The sequence below is a fragment of the Astatotilapia calliptera genome, chromosome 17 (genome assembly GCF_900246225.1).
Source record: "Astatotilapia calliptera chromosome 17, fAstCal1.2, whole genome shotgun sequence".
In the NCBI taxonomy this organism is placed as follows: domain Eukaryota; kingdom Metazoa; phylum Chordata; class Actinopteri; order Cichliformes; family Cichlidae; genus Astatotilapia; species Astatotilapia calliptera.
This window is the reverse complement of record NC_039318.1, coordinates 22,972,145-22,991,215: the sequence shown is the minus strand read 5'-3', so window position 1 is coordinate 22,991,215 and position 19,071 is coordinate 22,972,145. Positions and strand designations below refer to the sequence as shown.

The 19,071-nt window shown below is 39.5% G+C and overlaps 1 protein-coding gene across 5 annotated transcripts in view; it reads left to right on the top strand.

The window, feature by feature from the left end:
• The window catches only part of syt1a (synaptotagmin Ia), a 214,453-nt gene extending 195,382 nt beyond the window's left edge, over nt 1-19,071 (top strand). For all 5 annotated transcript variants that reach the window (XM_026146694.1, XM_026146690.1, XM_026146691.1 and 2 more), the window contains 2 exons: nt 13,649-13,782; nt 17,771-19,071. In XM_026146694.1, the coding sequence (XP_026002479.1) occupies nt 13,649-13,782; nt 17,771-17,977 (341 nt within the window). In that variant the 3' untranslated portion in view covers nt 17,978-19,071. The remainder of the gene's footprint in view (nt 1-13,648; nt 13,783-17,770) is intronic.

The following is a 19,071-nucleotide window of genomic DNA, read 5'->3' as shown; positions in this document are numbered from 1 at the left end:
TTAGTTTCTAGATTAGCCCGAAGAGGGTTGGATTTGATGCCACAAATTAAACAATCGCTCCATGAATTTAATGTCCTTGTAATGCTAATGTTCTGCAATATTAACAGTTCCTCTAACATTTTATGGATTATCTCTCAAAATTCAGTCCAAGTGTTTCACCTATTGTCAGTGTTACTCATCATGCTGTTAGAGGCAACTGAGGGAGTCATGGATGGTCTCAGTTTTCAAGTTATGCTACAATCTCTTCAGACATTTGCCATGAAAAATGATTGCCATTGTTGTAAAATTGATCGCTATGACTCAGAGATGCACTTTGATCTGTCACATTGTATTTGACATGCTGCAGCTCTGTTTACTACGTAGTAAAAGGCATGACTTGATTTGCACACTTGCTCCTTTGGTTTTGAATGTTTTTATTAATATATTACCAATATTCAAGTGTAACCCTGCAACTGTAGGTTCGCAAAATATGTTTAAGTTTAAAAAAAAAGTTGTCTAGCACACATTGAAGAACACATACAGTAATACAGTAATGAGTGTAACACGCTCATAAAGACAGTGCCTTCCCTCTTAATGAATGCATGGAATAAAAGAGTATGTATGAAAAAAATTCGACAGCTTGAAAGAATGAAAGAATTGTCCTGCTGTGGTATAGCTCCAACTCTACAGGATTAAGATCAATAGTTGACATTTATCACAATACAGTCAAGTCTGAATAGAGGATCTGATGTCATGGTAACTGAATGAGAGGGATGGAAGTCCTCCACCCACAGCTGACTGGAACATAAACAAACGGCACAAAAACAGACAGACTTGTTTTGTGTCTCTTTCAGCCAGAGAGGACAGATGTTTCATCTAGGGACTAAAAAAACATGACTGAACTTTAATAGAGTCCCATGACACTGAAATCCACTGTGCTTTTGGACATAAAGACCAATATTAAAGTTTTAATGTCTTTCTCACTATGAAGTGGAACAACACAATCTCATTTTGTAAAACTATATATTTCCTTTGGGGGCAATTTAGCAATGTGGGCAGAGTTGCATAGCAGAGGCATCTGCTTTCACATTTCAGCTCTGAAACCAGACATGCCATGCTGCAAATGGTAAAGATAAGACTTTAAAGTGCAGGAGAAGAGCTGCACAATAAAGTCATGGACAGGTTTTATTAATCAGTTAACTTGATGTAACATGCCATAAATGTGACCATCTTTTGCCTTTAAAATAATACCAGTTTTTCAAGGTAGCTGGCAGGAAGTTTGAATGATTGCTGAACGATCTAGAAGAACTTAACACCGTTCTTCTGTAAGTTTAGGCTTCCAGAATAACTGTGGTTCACATAATGGGTGGAAGTTTAGAAACATCCACACTGGAATCAATTTGCTAGTTACACATCACTTTGCAGCTGACGGTTGGTCCATAGCAGATTGTCTGTTGCTCGGGTAATCCTCAAATGTGTTTACTATCCAGTCTTACGTCAGTCGACGATATTCTTCCCTTTTATCTGGAGACTCTTCAATTGCTTGTCTCTGAGCTTTGAAAAGTTCAACTCCCGTCCACTTTGTGTCACCAGTGGTTATTTTGCCTGTCATCACTTGAAGTCGTTGAATGTCATTGACTCTGTGTGGTTTCTGGCTGCCAGGTTGCTGCGAATCCTGTGTGGATGTTGATTTAGTCTTTGGCTACTTTTTACTAAGACCATCAGAACTCCATGTTATTCCAAAGATAATTCTTCATGACTCTCACTGGGTTTGATTGAGTGTTTTAGAAAGAAGATGTCTTGACTAAAACCTGTACTGTGTGATGGATAAACATAGATAGTGCCTAAACCACATGCAGCAGTGTACTTTCATTGATGTATGGGTACCAGTGTGCAACAATGAATAAATAAAATGAGAGGCTTTGCAATTTTGGGGTTCCTTTTAAAAATGTTATTAGCAAGTTCTTATTTTTCAGGGTGCAGTTAAGTATTATTTGTAACATTTTATGATCAGGGTACACTTCTCAACTAAACGTAAATCTGAAACTACTGTTAATTAATTATTATTACAGTAACCGGGATTCAACACACACTCACTGGCATTACTGGTCTTTTTTCTATGAACTACAGACTTGAATGAAATAGGGGACTCTGCATAAATATGGTTTTATTTGGTTTAAGTGCTATAGTTTTATTGACCCCCTTGAATTAAAGCCTAAAGTCTGCACCACAATCACATCACAATTATTTGATTTAATATCAACTTTGGCAGTGAACAGAAAAAGAATGGTGTCCAAATACTTGTGTACCTGACTGTACTTCCAACCTGAGATGGCTTTTTTCACTGTGCGATCAGTTACAGATAAAAGTTGACATTTGTGAGGAAAACATGCTCGAAACAGAGAAACTATGAAATGCAGTGTGTTCTGTACTCTTCTGTAATATGATCAAAGCTCAGTAAAAGCATGAATAATTTAAAAAGATTGATGGTTGATGTAGATAGAACAATATCAAAGTCCCATTTAGAGCTTTGTTGAGCAAAGATAGGCTTCATCAGAATTCAGCACATTCCCACAGCATCACCAGCTTCACCATCTACAGTCATCAGACTATAATTTAAGCTATTTATAACTGATATAGTGCAGTCTGACATTATCAGACCCATTTGTGTTATGCAACCTAGTGTTTTTATGACATACATGACAACTTAACTAATATCCACCAATATAAGGAGCATTTTAATAATGACGGAAGGTTTTCATGGATCCATTCCCCGATGCAGTAAACAAACACAGTTTCATTATTCTGGACCTGGTGCTATCTATTTTTTTGATCATATCAGTCGTCATACAGACACCATAAAATAAGAAATCACACAATAAGCTGAATCTTTCCCTCCTGCTTTTCCTCTGACTTTCTTCAGTGGCCTCTTTTTACATTTTTAAATAGCTGCTCCGACTCTTTCAGCAGCCATCACCAACACCCGGGTCCACTTGCTTTCTGTTTGTCTATCCAGTCTATCCATATAACCCCAAACATCCTGCGGTACAGTAAGAGTGTGCACATTAATGGCTCCGAGCTCCCTTTCATCTGTCAGACCAGTGCGAGGAGCCATTTGGCTGGTAAAAAACAAAAAACAAAACACCCCCGCTGCAATTTTCTGATATTGGCATTAGCACTCACCTGTGCCCATTTGCATCGTGGGATTGTCAGCATTTTGAGCCATCAGCCACACGGACCAGCCAGTATTAGAATGGTGTGAAATCTTTCCAATTTGAAGGCCAGGTTTCCTCTTACAGTGAAGGGAAATGCCAGGAAAGCCAGACAGTTTGACACCATATACCATATGTCATGTTTAATTGGAGCATGTTTCATCTGTGTGCACTCATCTGTGGGTTTCAGGGTGAATTATTAGCATACTGTAATGGCACAGTGCATGTTTGTAATTACATACAACCAGAATATACTCTAAATTGCAGTTTGGGCTTTGTTTTTTGTTAGTAGTGTCTACTTTTCTGCTCCCAGAATGGACTTAAATGTGCAGCAGATGGATGAAATAATAGGCAGGTCTCTAATAACAATAATTAGCCTCCATCCACAGAGTGGCTCAGCCAGAACTTAAGGAGGAGGACAAGTAATTGATGGCCTGGGATCAGCCTTCTTTTCTATTGTCATCCTGTTTACCATGCCTAATTATGGCTCACAGAGGAAGATGTGGGAATTATCATTAACCAATGTATAATCAGAAATAATTCTTTTGATTTGCTCCTCATGAAGCATGCCCCAAATCTACCACCGTGCTGCATTTCTTAGGAAAACAAACTTTTGAAGTAATAGTTTTAAAAGTACACTTGACTTCTGGCGCCTCTCAGAATTGCTCCTGCTTAACATGCAGCGAGGCACCATGTTCTTTAGCTGTCGTCTCAAAATAATCCTCGTCACAGACAGGTTACTCCTCTTTCCACTTTAGCCGACCCCACAATGTATAGTTACAATAGATCCGTTACGTTTAGTTGCAGGCAGTCAGGATTTAAAAAACTCTGAAACTTGTGATGCATTTTAAAGTTTTGAAAGCTTCTAACTGAATCACCAACATCTCTTTTGACCTCCTGCACATATCATTTTATTTTGTGAAAATTACTCTGTTTAAATCTTAAAATACAGCTTTTCACGTTACTGTAGTGTCTCCAAGGGAAATGAAAGGTGAGTCAGACTCGGAGGTGGGGAACACAAAGGCTAAGTGTTTGGAAGCAACTCAGTATAAGTACCGGCGGGCTTATAGAAGTAGTGGCAGTTAAAATGTTTCGTCCTCTCTCTTTGTATCTTCAAAGACATCCCAGGCGGCTGTGAGGTGGCATATAACCAGGTAATGGCCAGCAGTGGGGGAGGTTATCAAAGCACACAGGCACCATGTCAGCGGTAATGAAGCCACACTGCCCCAACCTGGTGCTCCAGCGCACTATCAAGCCTCTCGGGTTGGAGAGGTTTATTTGTTTTGCTCCTCTGGCTGGTCAGACTAAGGTTCCCGTCATCTCAGCAAGGTAGTGGGCATGAGGGATCATTAGGATGATGTACGAGGCCTGAGAGAAGAAGGCAATTTGAAAGGGATTAGAGAAGGCAGAATTTATTATGTTTTGCGTCTATAGATGTAAGAAATAATAACTAGAAAAGTTACAGTGTATTTCCAAGCTTTTACATTATGAATTTTGCCATTTCCAAAATAAAAAAAGGAAAAGTAAGAAGTAAATCGGACAGTGATATGGCATTAAAGGCATTAAAAAGGCTTAATATAAATGCAGGTCTAATATCTAATTCACTTTTATCTGTGTTTTGTTACTTAAAAAACCATTTCCTGACTGCTGAGCGGCTTCGGTCTTACAACAGCCCCAAAGTAGACCAGTTATACACTTTGAATGACGACCCCCTCATTTGCATTAAGTGGATAAATAATATTTAAAAATACAAAAAAAAAGTTGTGTGGAAAAGTAAAGATTGGGATAATGAAAAGGAAAAAAGGGTTGAACTTCCACCTCATTTCTTTATATTTTTTATCTAGTAAGTCAGAGTTTCGTGTAAATTTTCAAAGTAGTCTTAAGCAACAGATCTGCAGGCTTTCTGAAGTTTTTTGGGGGGCACTGGCTGCTTTTTTGCTCATTGTCAGTCCAGTGTGTGTACCTGACCATTTTCAGTCACTTAAAATTGACCTATGAATCTTTCAACCATAAAAAGATGAAAACTTGGCATATCTGCAGTTTGTCCTTAAAGAAAATGGGAAAGTAGAGGACAACAGAAGAAATGGCAATCCAAAATAACTGTCTACACCAGATGAGCAGTACCTGAAAATCATCTCCTTAAGAAACAGCAATGACCTGACACAGGATCCCTTCAGTTGATCCATCTACTGTTCACTGAAGCCTCATCAGAAACGGTCTCAGTGGAAGGGGTGGCTGTCAAGAAGCCATTCTTAAGGAAGGGAAGCAGGGAGAAAAGGCCAAGGCATGCCAAATTATACAAGAACTAGAACAGTTATGGATTGGCTTCACCAAAGCTTACACTTTAACATTATAGAAGTAGCGTGGGTCTTTGATGGAGACTGGTCCTACACAATAAATGTCTACTGCAGTTTTTCCACAGCACCATAAATCTAAAACTAAAAATAAGTAAATTAATAAACAGAATTAAATAGAAAATGAAATGTGAAGTAAATAAATAAAAAGAATAAATCCAAAGGTCAACAAATGAAACAGCAGGTTCATCATTTGTTACATTTTATGCTATAATTAAAGCCTACCTTTTTATTGTAATTCTAATGCATTCAATTACAGTTATTATATATATTTTTTGGCACTTTTGAGCCTCCGTAGAGAGTAGAATACAAAATAACATCGTAAAAAGACTTCCATCAGATTTCATGGAGGTGGTTTTACGTGGGCCTGCGCCCCAGAGAGCAGTTTCACTGTAAACACTTGTGTATGCGTGAAACGTGTGTGATTCACCGCTGAGCTGAGTGTGTAAAACTAAACCGACAGTCACCCCTGGGTGCACCCACCATGGAAAATCCAAAATGATGGGAGGAAAGCTAAGATGACAGCCAGGCTATATTTAACCCTGCTTGTATTGGTGTTCATTTGGCACAACTCTGCCAGAACCCTTAGCAGCCAAACCCAAAGATAAAGGAAACGTCCGAGCGAATTGTGCGTTTTATATCTCTGCACTGTAGCTTCAGGTTTGATGACTAGAATATTCAAAATGAGTCACAGATGGTAATTATTCACAGCTTGAAATCCTATGTGTAAGTAACCACTTTTAAAATAAGACCTCTTTAGTAGCTCTACTTAACTCTAAAGCTGATGTGACTCAGAGCTCCCTGCCTATGCATAAACCTGCATCTTGCCTCCTGTGGGAAATGTACGGACGGCTGATAGCGCATCGCCTCATAAAACTGTGGCCAAGATCCAGGACTCCAATGAGTAACCCCTAAGGGTAGCAAAGACGAGCCGCTGTGCTGTACACACATGTGAGTAACCGCTCTTGCATCACAAGCACTGTCATTCATCCATAAAATGGGAGAGATTACATCCGTCCAGGAGGAGGTGGTAAAATGGGCTTGATAGAAGGTACAGCGAGCGTCCCAAAACTCAATAATGCCAAACTCTCATCTGCTGGCTGGAGAGATAAGTGCACCTAGATTGCAGAGGCACCACAGGTGTTTTCTTTTTTGAGAAAGGGTTATCTATATAAAGACTATAAATACCTTGGAGTACACATTGACAATAAACTGGACTGGGCTAAAAACACCACAGCACTTTACAGGAAGGGCCAGAGTCGTCTCTATTTTTTGAGGCGACTGAGGTCCTTCAACATCTGCCAGAAAATGCTGAGGATTTTCTATGAGTCTGTTGTGGCCAGTGCGATCCTCTATGCTGTTGCATGCTGGGGGAGCAGGCTGAGGGTCGCAGATGCCAACAGACTTAATAAACTGATCCGTAAGGCCAGCAATGTTGTGGGGATGGAGCTGGACTCCCTCAAGGTGGTGTCGGAGAGGCGGATGCTGTCCAAGATAAAGACAATGTTGGATAACACCTCCCACCCACTCCATGACATGCTGGTCAGTCACAGGAGCTCGTTCAGTGAGAGACTGAGATTACCGAAAAGCACCACTGAACGACACAGGAAATCATTCCTGCCTGTGGCCATCTCCCTGTACAACGCATCCACTTAACACACTGTTTGCTGCTACAACTACACATGTTTCTTTTCCAAATATTTATTTATGAGTGACTTATGTATGTATGTATGTATGTATATATATGTATATATTGTACTATTCTTAGTTAGTGTATTGTCTGTCTTGTCTTAATGTTGGTTTAAAATGGAGCACTGTAACAAAAAATAATTTCCCCCAGGGATCAATAAAGTATTCTGATTCTGATTCTGATTCTGATCTTGCATAATCCCATTCAGCTGTGGTGTGGTGTCTTTTCAGCCACAGTTACCAATATAAGAGTTACACGCAGCCACTGTAGTACCATTATTTTAATATACACAGCTGTATGCAATATTAGATAGTATTATTGACTGTTCGCTAATCCCCTCCCGTATATAGTGAAAGTCTAGGGATATATTCTTTGTATATTTAACATTAAATATACAAAGAATTAAAAACCATTGTCTTCACTTGAAGTGTGAGAAATGGATCATGGAGTGTTTTGGTCTGTTTTATCATAAGTTGCAAGTATTAGCATGTTTAACTGCTTACAACCCGCTTACAACGTATTACATTAAATTGCTACATACAATATTACATGAGGTTACAGGATATAAATGTCTTATTTAAGATTACCTCATCCCTGCTGTGTGGAATGACTTTAGAGGCATTAGCTTTGAACTTGGCATATCTCGGCACTAATGTGCCAAGTGTCCTTAAAAACATTTGAGAAAACTGGACAAGTGGAGGACAAAAGAAGAAGTGACAGGTTCAAAAACTCCGTACAGCAGATGACCAGTCTCTGTAAGTCATATTCTTAAGAAATCCAGACAACATCTAACACAGGATCTGAACGATACACCAGTCAAGAAGCTATTCTTGAGAAAAGAAAATAGGAAGGAACATTTGCGGTATGCACAAATAGTGGATTGAAAATCAGTGGCAGCAGGTCTTGTGGAGTGAGTCTCTGTAATTCATGGTGGAAGCTCTGGGACAAAACACAGCAAAAAATAGCTTTGAAATGTCCTTCAAGAAGCTGAGAGAACTATAGCCTGAAGAGTACTTACAGACATTACAAGGTGGTCATACTAAAAACTGACTTTTAGGAGATGAAAACTAAGCTCTGTTTTTGTCTTACATTCTGTGCTTCCATGCATGTTTGCAGATGCTGCACACACTTTCCATTTTATTCATGAAAAAATTAGGGGTGGCTCAAGACATTTGCACTGCACAGTGCTTTTTTTCATGGCCAGCAGGGGGCAACTCCCCTGGTTGCAAAAGGATGTCCAGTTACACAGAAGTCTATCTTAAAATGACTCTACTTCTCACTTGGTTTATGACTTTAGTGAACTCTTTCTCAATGAATATGTCGTCTGAGTTGTCAGTTTCAGGTCTTAGTAAATGCAACATGGTGTTCACGTTGTAAATTATGGATGTAATTAGAATAGTATGAGCCATAAAGCAGGTTGTGCTACATAAGAAGAACTCTAGGCATAAAACAGTAGTTAATGTCGCAGTGATCAAATGGAGCTGTCATTATATGAAATAGCATCGTCAATCTTTCTCTGACAAAAACAATAGGTTTTTGTTTGTGCTTATAACACTTATTCTACCAAGACTTTCTGTTTCCTGCAATATAAGAACGATGATCAGCTTTGGAAGAAAGTGGCTTTTGGCTCGGGTAGGTGAGCACAGTGTATATAGTCCATATATATAAGACCCATTTTAGAAGGTTATTATGAGTGAGCTGTAAAGATCGAAAAGTCAGCTAGAGATGGATTTTGAACTCTGGAATCTGACATCTCACTTATATTCATTCTACACTGTCTATGCCATTACTAAGCTTTTATCTTTGACCTTCTTTGGACCTGTGAACTTAATAACAGAGGAGTCTGTACTGAAGCTGAGTTGGGGGAAGAAAAGGGAGAAAAAGGAACTTCCACAGAAAATCTAAAGGGATCAAAATGGCCATTCCTTCCAAGTTACTTGTAGCAACTTGAAGCTTTGCTGTGTTAGTTCTGTTAGTGAAGCTCTGATTTCATTCATAAGAATATTCAAAGGGACATATACTGCTGTTTGAGATATACGGAGGCTGTGTATCCTCTTTATGAGATACGTTGGAAGCAGTATTTATTTCCTGCGCACAGCCCTCCCTCGCTGTTTTTCTCATCCCGGCACTCCAGCTCTTCTCAGCAGGGGAGTAATAATGGACACCCACTCCATTAGAAGCCTGTTACCATTTCACTCATGTCTCTGCCATCTATTTATTCTGCTGCTTTTCTCCCTCTCACTCGGTTTGCGCTGTTTTCTCTCTATATTCATGTCAGCTGCCATGGACAGTCAGATCCTCATTCCCCTAAATTGGATAAAAGATTAAGAGAGCTAAGCTTGTTCAGTTTGTGCTACTGTGAAAAATCATAAAGTTTGAACTTTTTTTTTTCTTTTAATTTTGCTTTTTTCAGAGCTGCTCGCTCATGAGAAATCCTAAAGCATTATAAAGACTTTGTGCATATGGGACCCAGAGATGAATCCAGATTATCAGATCAAGTGGTGTTTCAACAACTAATTATAGGCTCCAGTTCAGGCTCTTACTACTTATTCATGCCAATGCACAGCTCTAGGGTTCAGTAGCTGGAGGATGATGTTGTTATCCTCAGGCAAAAGCCTGCCTCATTTGCATCTAGGAGATTATCGTGCTTATTTGTTTTTCATGTGTTTTTCAAGGAGCCTGTTGTCTTAAGTGATAAATGACTCTAAGTGGTCTTTTTTTTCCCCTCCTCGTGCGCCGAGATCGGAGAACATTTAACGTCATTAAGCCGCCTTCCCATGTGTAACCACAATTTTCAACAATCTGCTCTACATTTTTCACGCCGCGAACAGTAGCAGTAAGTTTATTAATACACAAATCTAACCTTTTCACTGTAATTCATCTGTAGCTGCAAGAAAAAGTTTGAGATTTGTTGAAGTTTTGCATAAATGTTTAAAACATCATGAGAATTTCACTAAAATCCTAAAGCATGAAGTCCATTCAGTTAAAAGACAAATGAAAATAAAGGAATAGTTATTGATTTCTTAAGGAAAATGATAAAAACTATCTCTATAAAGGAAGAAATATAAAAATCTTTGATTTCAGTATCTCATGTGACCCCTCCCCCATTTGCTGCACTAACAGCAACTTGGCATTCTAGGCGATACAGCTCAAGATATTAATTTAGGTGAGTTTAGTGGCATAATCGTGTAACTTCAGGAGTGAATTTGTGATTAACACAAACTGTGAAAGGTTTACCTGACATTTCCATGTTAATTAATGCTGCATTGCCAAACTGCTCCTTGCAGTTTGTTTTCAGGATACCCAACAGAAAAATTGTCTCACAGTGTGTGTAAGCAACACATCAATTTAATGATAAGAACTACAGATGTAATTAGATGCTTTTCTGGACATCACCCACTACTCATTGATGTTTGTGTTGTACAGCCTCCAATGAGCAACTGATTGACACAGCGCTCTTAGAGGATATCAAACGGGTCAGTTTACAAAGTAGACCCAGTCTGAAGAACAATAAAATGTACATTTAACTTCAAGTTGTATTCAATAAGATTTGAAACATGAGACTGAGAGCATTTACAAAGGTCATGAAGAAAAGCAGAAGATTTCAGTGAGTTTCTTCGCCAGCGTTTAGTAGACACCCCTCAGCAAAACTTATCAGTTTCAAAAGGCTGTAAAAGAAAAAGAAAAAAAAGAGGCTTTGGAGATGAAAGTCGGAGTACTTTCAGAGTTTATTCCTTCAAAAAAGAATAAACCCAAATGTTTGCTTGCAGCGACTGCTTTTGAAAAAGTTTATACCAGCTTTTTTTTTTTTTTTTCCCATAGCGCTAAGTCTGCCTTCTTAATAACAACAACAAAAAATCACCTCACAGGTTCCTTGGAAACAACTGAGTGTCAAATTTCCCATTACAGAAGATGCCAGCAACTTTTTATTGGTGTCATGAGCTTGTTTTAAGGCTTTCGTAAAACCTATTCGTGGAGCGGTGGGAATGAGGATCAGCACCTCCAAATCTGAGGCCATGGTCTTCAGCCGGAAAAGGGTGGAGTGCCCACTCCGGGTCAGGGACGAGTTCCTGCCCCAAGTGGAGGAGTTTAAGTATCTCAGGGTTTTGTTCGCGAGTGACTAGGAGAAGGGAGCAGGAGATCGGCAGACGGATTGGTGCAGCGGCCACAGCGATGCGGACGCTGTACCGCTCTGTTGTGGTGAAGAGAGAGCTGAGTGTAAAAGCGAAGCTCTCAATTTACCGGTCGATCTACATCCCTACGCTAACCTATGGTCACGAGCTGTGGGTAGTGACCGAAAGAACGAGATCGCAGATACAAGCGGCGGAAATGCCATTCGGGAGGGGCTCAGAGTAAAGCCGCTGCTCTTCCACATCGAAAGGAGCCAGTTGAGGTGGTTCGGGCATCTGACAAGGATGCCCCCTGGGCGCCTCCTGGGTGAGGTGTTCCGGGCATGTCCCACCAGGAGGAGGCCCCGGGGCAGACCCAGGACACGCTAGAGAGATTATATCTCTCGGCTAGCCTGGGAACGCCTTGGTGTTCCCCCGGACAATCTGGAGGAGGTGGCTGGGGAGAGGGAGGTCTGCTAAAAATTACAATGGAGGTGATTGCAGTCTTTGGCTGCTCGTAGTTTGGGCTCATGAAGCTCTTAAATGTTGAATTCAGGAGCCTCATTCTGTCCTTTTAATCAGTCAGTTAAACCAAAAAACTCTGATACTTATCTGACTATTCAAAAGGCTTCCTGCCATCGTGTCAGTTGCAGGTTATGCCCAAAGAAAGATACAAACTCTCCTCTTTTCCAGTTTGGTCTTAATAGCTATGTGGAGAACATAAACAAATTAGGACGAGTGGCATCACATCATAAATGGAAGCGGTGGGTGGTTTGATATTTTCAGACACACACTCCACCTGATTGCCAGATGAGGACGGGCAAAGCAGACCATTTGGGTGCCACTTGAGGTGGCATTTGGACAGATGACAATGGGGCTCTTGAAAGGGGAAGGTTAACTGAGTGATATAAACACACTGGACTCTGATGGTGAACTATATCAGTATTTTTGTATTCTCAATGGATCAAATGACTAGATTTATTTTAAAGGGATGTCTCATAATAACAAGCACACAAACAATGATCACCCTGAGCTCTGCAGGGCATTTTGCTGTCTTTTAACTTTTTTGTTGTTTTTAAGCCCTCCGGCTACAGTGTACGCGAACAGCCTATGGGCTCATGGTGTCCTGGATGTCACAAAGATTAAAGCTTTACAAAAGAATCACTCTCGGTCTGACGAAGATTCAGTGTGGACATTAAGTCTACAATAAAAAAATGTTTCATAGCTGCCAATAAGACCATTTATTAAGAATTTTCCCATGCCAACATGTCCACATTAGATTTACCATAGCTCATTAGCTAGCTACAAGATAGCAGATCATTATGGGCCAACTAGCTCAACTTTATCAGTGCTCCAAATGTCATTGTTTATTTTTTAGTTTCCTGTTTATGATTCCAAAGTTATACAATGCTGTATGTGTTTTTTTTCTATAAATAAGTCAGAACAGCATGCATAGTTAGATATAAACAATCAAACCTTTGATGATCTCCAACTTTGCTAAAGTTTGCTGAGGTTGTTAACAGCTGGGAGAATAGTTACACTGATTGTTTTATTGAAGCTGAGATAAATTGGATTCCTTTTCACTGTCAGTGGTGCCTCAGCGTGTGTTCATTCTTGTGAACCAAAGGAGCATTTGGACCTGGAAATCATGAATAAAATCAGATGTAACAAGAAGATAGAATGGGCTAAACATTATGTAAGAGTTCTCTAAGTTTGCGAAATCCAGTCCAGCTCACTGCACCCAAACTCAAAAGCTGTGCTGCTTTATAAAGACCAAAGCAATTAGTTTATTTCACAATTTAAGCACAAAACATAGGACATTTTGATGAAATTGGCTTTAAAATGTGCATTTCGAACATCAGTAAATCAGTTTGTGCACGTGATTTAGTTCCCACCACCTGAGTTCCCATCTCTCAATGTAGTCTTGCCACTGAGAGCACCTTTTTTTTTTACGCTAAAACCCAGTTTCTGCTGGTACAATGCATTTGTGAATGTGGCCCATGGAGCGAACAGGTGGCTATAAAGCAAGAATCCATGTAGCCACTGCAAGCTGCTTTGCAACCCACTTCTGTTTCAGATTTAATCAATGTCAAGTCTGTTGGCATTGTTGCCTTCTCCCTTCTATGTTGTTCTCTAAAACTTGGACTTTTTGTGCACATGGAAGGATGGGGAAGTCCCAGAACTGAGTCGCATTGCCAAATATAAATTGCTGCAGAAGAAATAACAATGTTCTTTGACTGAAGCGATCATGACTGGATTCTAATCTTGAGAACAATTTGTAACATAACTTTTTCCTTTTTTTAGACCCATATGTGAAAATCAACCTTTTGCAGAATGGAAAGAGGCTGAAGAAGAAGAAGACGACAATCAAGAAGAACACCCTCAACCCTTACTATAACGAGTCCTTTAGCTTTGAAGTCCCATTTGAACAAATCCAGGTACATTTTTCATCTGTTTGCAAAACATTCGTAAAACTCTGAAATCATGTTTTCTACGGGGCAGAGTGCTATATCATTGGGTAAAACTGAACTATAAAAACCAGCAGCAAACATTTGGTTGCATATAAGCCATTGTTAAGTGGGAGCTCATTTACCAAATGATCAGTTTAGAGGCTTTTCATCATAACAGAATAATGAGAGGCGCTTCACTTAAAATCAGCTGGGTTTTGCAATTTGACAAGCCAATTGCTCTACGGATGTGATTGTCTGCACTTTGTTCTTGCCCGTAGCATGGATCTTGGTGCTGTTTGTAGCATATATCACAATGATTAGCATTCATCAGCATCATTATTTACATTTAACCAAGTATGCTGCAATAATTAGAGCAATAGAAAAATAGATGCTGTAGCTGTGATTCGAGAAGAAAAGGAAGCACAGATGCTTTTCCAGGACATTATGGGGGAAAAAAGGATAAAGGATACATAACCTGTGCCAGAAAGGGATAGCAACAAACAAGATTATCTCTTCAGGCAATACAGTAATTAAGTCAAATTGATTAAGGCTGCCACATTTCAAAAATCACAGGTTTGGTACAGCGTGCCTCAGATTTAATTTAAACACCGCTGATCCCAATCAACCCCATCCAAACATGGCCTTATTTAGTGTTGCTCATGCCAGTATGTTGGCTAAATTTACATTTCTCATCTCATCAACAAGAACCAGGTTGATTATTAAATAATTGGTCAAATGCAAAAATTGTCATTGATTAGATTTATTGAGCAGTAAAAGCAATACGAGAATTAAACACACTTAAAAGACTTAATTCGATCGTAGAAAAACAGTTAAAGTCCAGCTACCTAAGAGCTAAATGCTAAATTAAAGAAGCCTGTCATCACTGACAGCTCTTTAGGCCTCTGGCTGTATTGCATCTGATTTGAAATGAAGACACTCAGAACTGGGAAGACTCTTAATTAGACACGTTCTGTTTCCACCAGTACAGTTTAATTTGCTAATCAAGTTCTCAAGCACAATTCTTAAATTACACAGACATATAGAAGTCTGCAGAGGCAAAGCGTTGGCTTTGACGCCAACCTGACCCAGGGACTTTCTAAGTAAATAATCGAAAGATTTTAATTGTCTCAGAGATTGCGTGGGAATTACAAGCAGTGCTTTAATTGGACTATCTTGTAACAAAAACAGAAGGTTAGTTATTGACTCGTGTTATTTCGCAGCGTCCTTAGCCCACACGCAATTAGCTGTGCAGACACCATTTGAGATGTACACATGCTCTCCTTATAGTCCGTGAGCCCATTTGACATCAAACTCTAGCTTGTTTGCAAATTAAGTGCAGTTTTTTTAACCTTTCTATATTTGACTTGAGCATAGAACTGAACAAATAGGGAAAAAAACAGTCACTTATGTGCTTGTGTTAAACTGAAAAAAAATAAACGTATAAAAATATATTTCAAATTCTGGCCTCTGAACAGCTGGAGATGGTAAAGTGAATTAAAAGACAAATACATGTTATAAATGTTCATGACATTATTTTTTTTCTTGTATTTAATCTTCATATTTCATTCCATGAAAGCTATTAAGCTTGTTTCGAAAACTGCTGAGCTGTTGTTTAAATGGTGTCACTAATATGATTATTATTGGCAAATCAGTCACAGCAAGAAAAAACAGTACTTGCTGGTCAGTGATGAATAACACGAAGGTCTGCTAATTTTCCTTTAAAGAAAGCCGTGTTTGAATGACCAATTTAAAGCTGAAGTGTCCCTTTAAAAACCCACTAACCCCAACTGGCCATCTGGGAGCCTTATTCAGTATTTCATTACATGGCGTATTAGGCATGCTCTTTTAGAACAGCGACTCAGAGCTCATGCAGGTGGCGGTAGTTCCATCTCAGTCTGCCAGTGGATCGAAACTTAATCAGGACGCTTTGTGCACTAATTCATATTCTCTGCCAGAGATTGACGCCCGGGTCACTCCTCTTTGCAGCGTCCCTTTGAATAAACACACAGTGAAGCTGAGTCTCAGACCTCTGAGTAATCACACATTTTGCTGTGCTTGGCGCTGAATATAAGCCAAGCTTGATCGGGAGTGTTTGTTACTGTTAATCAACACTAATGTCTCAAGGAGCACCTCATTCCCTGCACTATACCATTTAGAGAAATAATGAGGAACTGTTGGCGCTTAATACTCTAATACGTGCATTACATATCCACCCTACCACAAAGAACAAGAAACACCTACTGTATCAGAAGTCCAATATGTAAAGTACTGCTCAAAAACACAAATCACAAGAGAAAACCTCACAGAGATGATCATGTCAGTAAAGAAGCATCAAAACCTTTGTCTCTGATCATAACACATTATATGACATGTAATTGTCTTTCTTCAGATTGTATTGGGTGTTTTTGAAGCTAGGACTAGAGCTAAAAGTTATTAGAAAATGAATGTGAATCAATTTTTGAAACAAATAAAAAGCACAGAATTAAAAACTGACCTTTAAATCGTGTTTGCCTAATAAGACTCGGGCCTTTCAATTCTACAACAAAACCATAGACTGTATATGAAAAATGGCAGCAGCACTCCACAACAGCTACTAAAGCCCCACCTTCTTTTAATGACCTGTTGTTATCCTCTTTTAAGAATCACTTAATCACTAAATTAGACTTAGACATAACAACTAGGGATGGGTATTGATAAGATTTTCACGATTCCGATTCCATTTTCGATTCTGTTTAATGATTCGATTCTTTATCAATTCTCTTATAGATTCTTTTTAAAAAAGGAGAACACACAGGTCGATTAGCTTAGAACTTCGTTTTATATCTTCTCTTTGAGCAAGATAGAAATTTAGGAGTAACATGGCCTTACAAACCCAGCAGTGAGATCTTAAGAGATCCACAGCCTACGGCTCTTCAATGGGGTGTCACAGGGTCCCCGGGGAAAAAAATTGTAAATGTAAAATTATAAAATAAATATTCTTCTGTAGCAATAACAAAGTATAACATAAATTATTCTGTAGCAATTACACAAGAATATCCAGAAATGTCCCTGCCTACAATTAAACACATTCACTTACCAAAGTGAAATCGGGGACATCTGCTGTGGCAAATGGGTGCAAGCCTTTGACCACAAACTCAGTCACTGCTCGGTGACATTCGTCTATCCTGGCCTGAAAGGAGACGCTACCGGTAGACTGCAGCGAGAACTGCCAGCATCTGAGCCAGACTCTGTCTGTCTCATCACGGTCACCTAAATGCACAGTAATGGCAGGTTTTGTAATAAGGCAGCTAACATCATATGCACTGTTAGTTGATTATTTACCTGCCGCATTAACGGGAGAGGACGTGCAAACGTTACCGCTGCTGCTGGGTTGAGATTCACGAGTCCGGAGTGAAATTAAAAACACGACATTCATTTAAGGTCATCGCGTGTTTTGTGAGCAAATGCTTTTGCATATTCGTAGTGTTTCCTCCCTTAAATGAAATATCTACTTTGCAAGTATTGCAAGTTGCCCTGTTGTCATCCGTTCTCGTAAAGTCTAATCAAACTTTTGAGCGTTTGAGCCGCCATGTTTCCTGCCAGGTAAATGACGCTCCGCAACGTGGTGACATCATTCGGGGCGACTGGAATCGATAAGGGAATCGTTTGCAAAAATGGCAAACAATTCCAAGGAATTGAAACAGTGGGAACCGGTTCTCAACAAGAACTGTTTTTTGTTACCCATCCCTAATAGCAACTGAGTCCAGGATAGAAATCATGCATAGAAGACAGAATGATGAGAAGGTAAAACTGGAGGGTTGCTGGTCAGTGATAATGACTCATTAGCTTGTTTAACAAGGTATAGATCTAATGAATGTTAATTTTGGCTAACAAAAACAGACTTTAAAAAAAGACATTAATTGAAGTAAACATTAGTAGATGGAGTTTACACTCTTTTTTTGTCTCCTTCTTTCCTCCTCTCTTTCCCCCTCTACAGAAAGTGCAAGTTGTTATAACTGTTCTGGACTATGACAAGATCGGCAAGAACGATGCCATCGGCAAGGTCTTTGTGGGCCTCAACAGCTCGGGGACGGAGCTGCGCCACTGGTCCGACATGCTGGCCAACCCCAGGAGACCCATCGCCCAGTGGCACGTGCTGAAGCCTGAGGAGGAGGTGGATGCTCAGCTCTCCGTCAAGAAATAGGCAGGGCTCTTTCAGTACCTGCCTTGTAGTACTCTTTAGCCAGTATGTGTAAATACCTCAGTGATATATGGGTCCATCCATGTAACTCTCTGTCCCACTTTACCCCCTCCCCCACCCGTCGACCTCTCCCAGATTCATCACTCCTAAGTTCACACACAGTCCTAATTGTTGAAGTGTCCTGCAACATCTGTTCTCTGCTTTTTTCTATCAGGTTCTCGCTTTGATTCAGCAGTTTTTGATTTCCATCTCCAAGCCCTTAACCGCCCAGACCAAATGCCCCCTTCTTTTAAGCAATATGATCTGTATAGATAGCGCATGACTGAAAGAATTTATTGTACCACAGTTGTATATATAAGTATGCAGACATAAATGATTTCTAGTTTATGTGTTTGTATGTTGTTACCCGTTTCCTAATCTGTGTATATCTTGATGTTTTTAATAAGATGTTCTATTTTAAATTATGTAAATGCAGATATAGAGGAAAGCCAATATTATATATCCCAGGATTTAAAAATTCTACCTTATTACCTTATTGCATTCCAGAAAAAAAAGAATTCCAACCTGCAAGACGCTAGTGGAAATATATTCACATTGTAAAGGACTTTAAGTTCAGCAAAGGATCGTTACAGAAAAGACAAACGGATGAATATATCCACACAAAACTCCAAAATACAAGGCCATTAACTACTATGGTTCTGTAGGATAAATTATGCTGCTGGAAATTATACAAGCACATGATTTCTTATGACTTTTTGTACCTATTTCTCAATCCGAGGACCTACATGTTTTAGCTTGAGGCACACTTGTTATCACTTAGCATTTCATTTTTTCCTTGTTTGGCAGTTCCATCTGAAATAGGTCCTCAAGTTAAAGGTTAGTTTTCTTTTCCAACAATGGAAGTGATTGCCTCCAAGAAACACCCCTTTAGAAACAACCCCCATGTGGAAAAAGCACCAAACTGTAGCCATTGTGTCCTTAAACTCGTTCTAACAATATTTTGTTAACTGCTTACTTTAAACAGCCTTGTCGTTGCTGGAGGTGTATCGCGTTTAGGCTGGGGTCCGGCATTTGTGAGGGAGTTTAAAAGAAAAAAG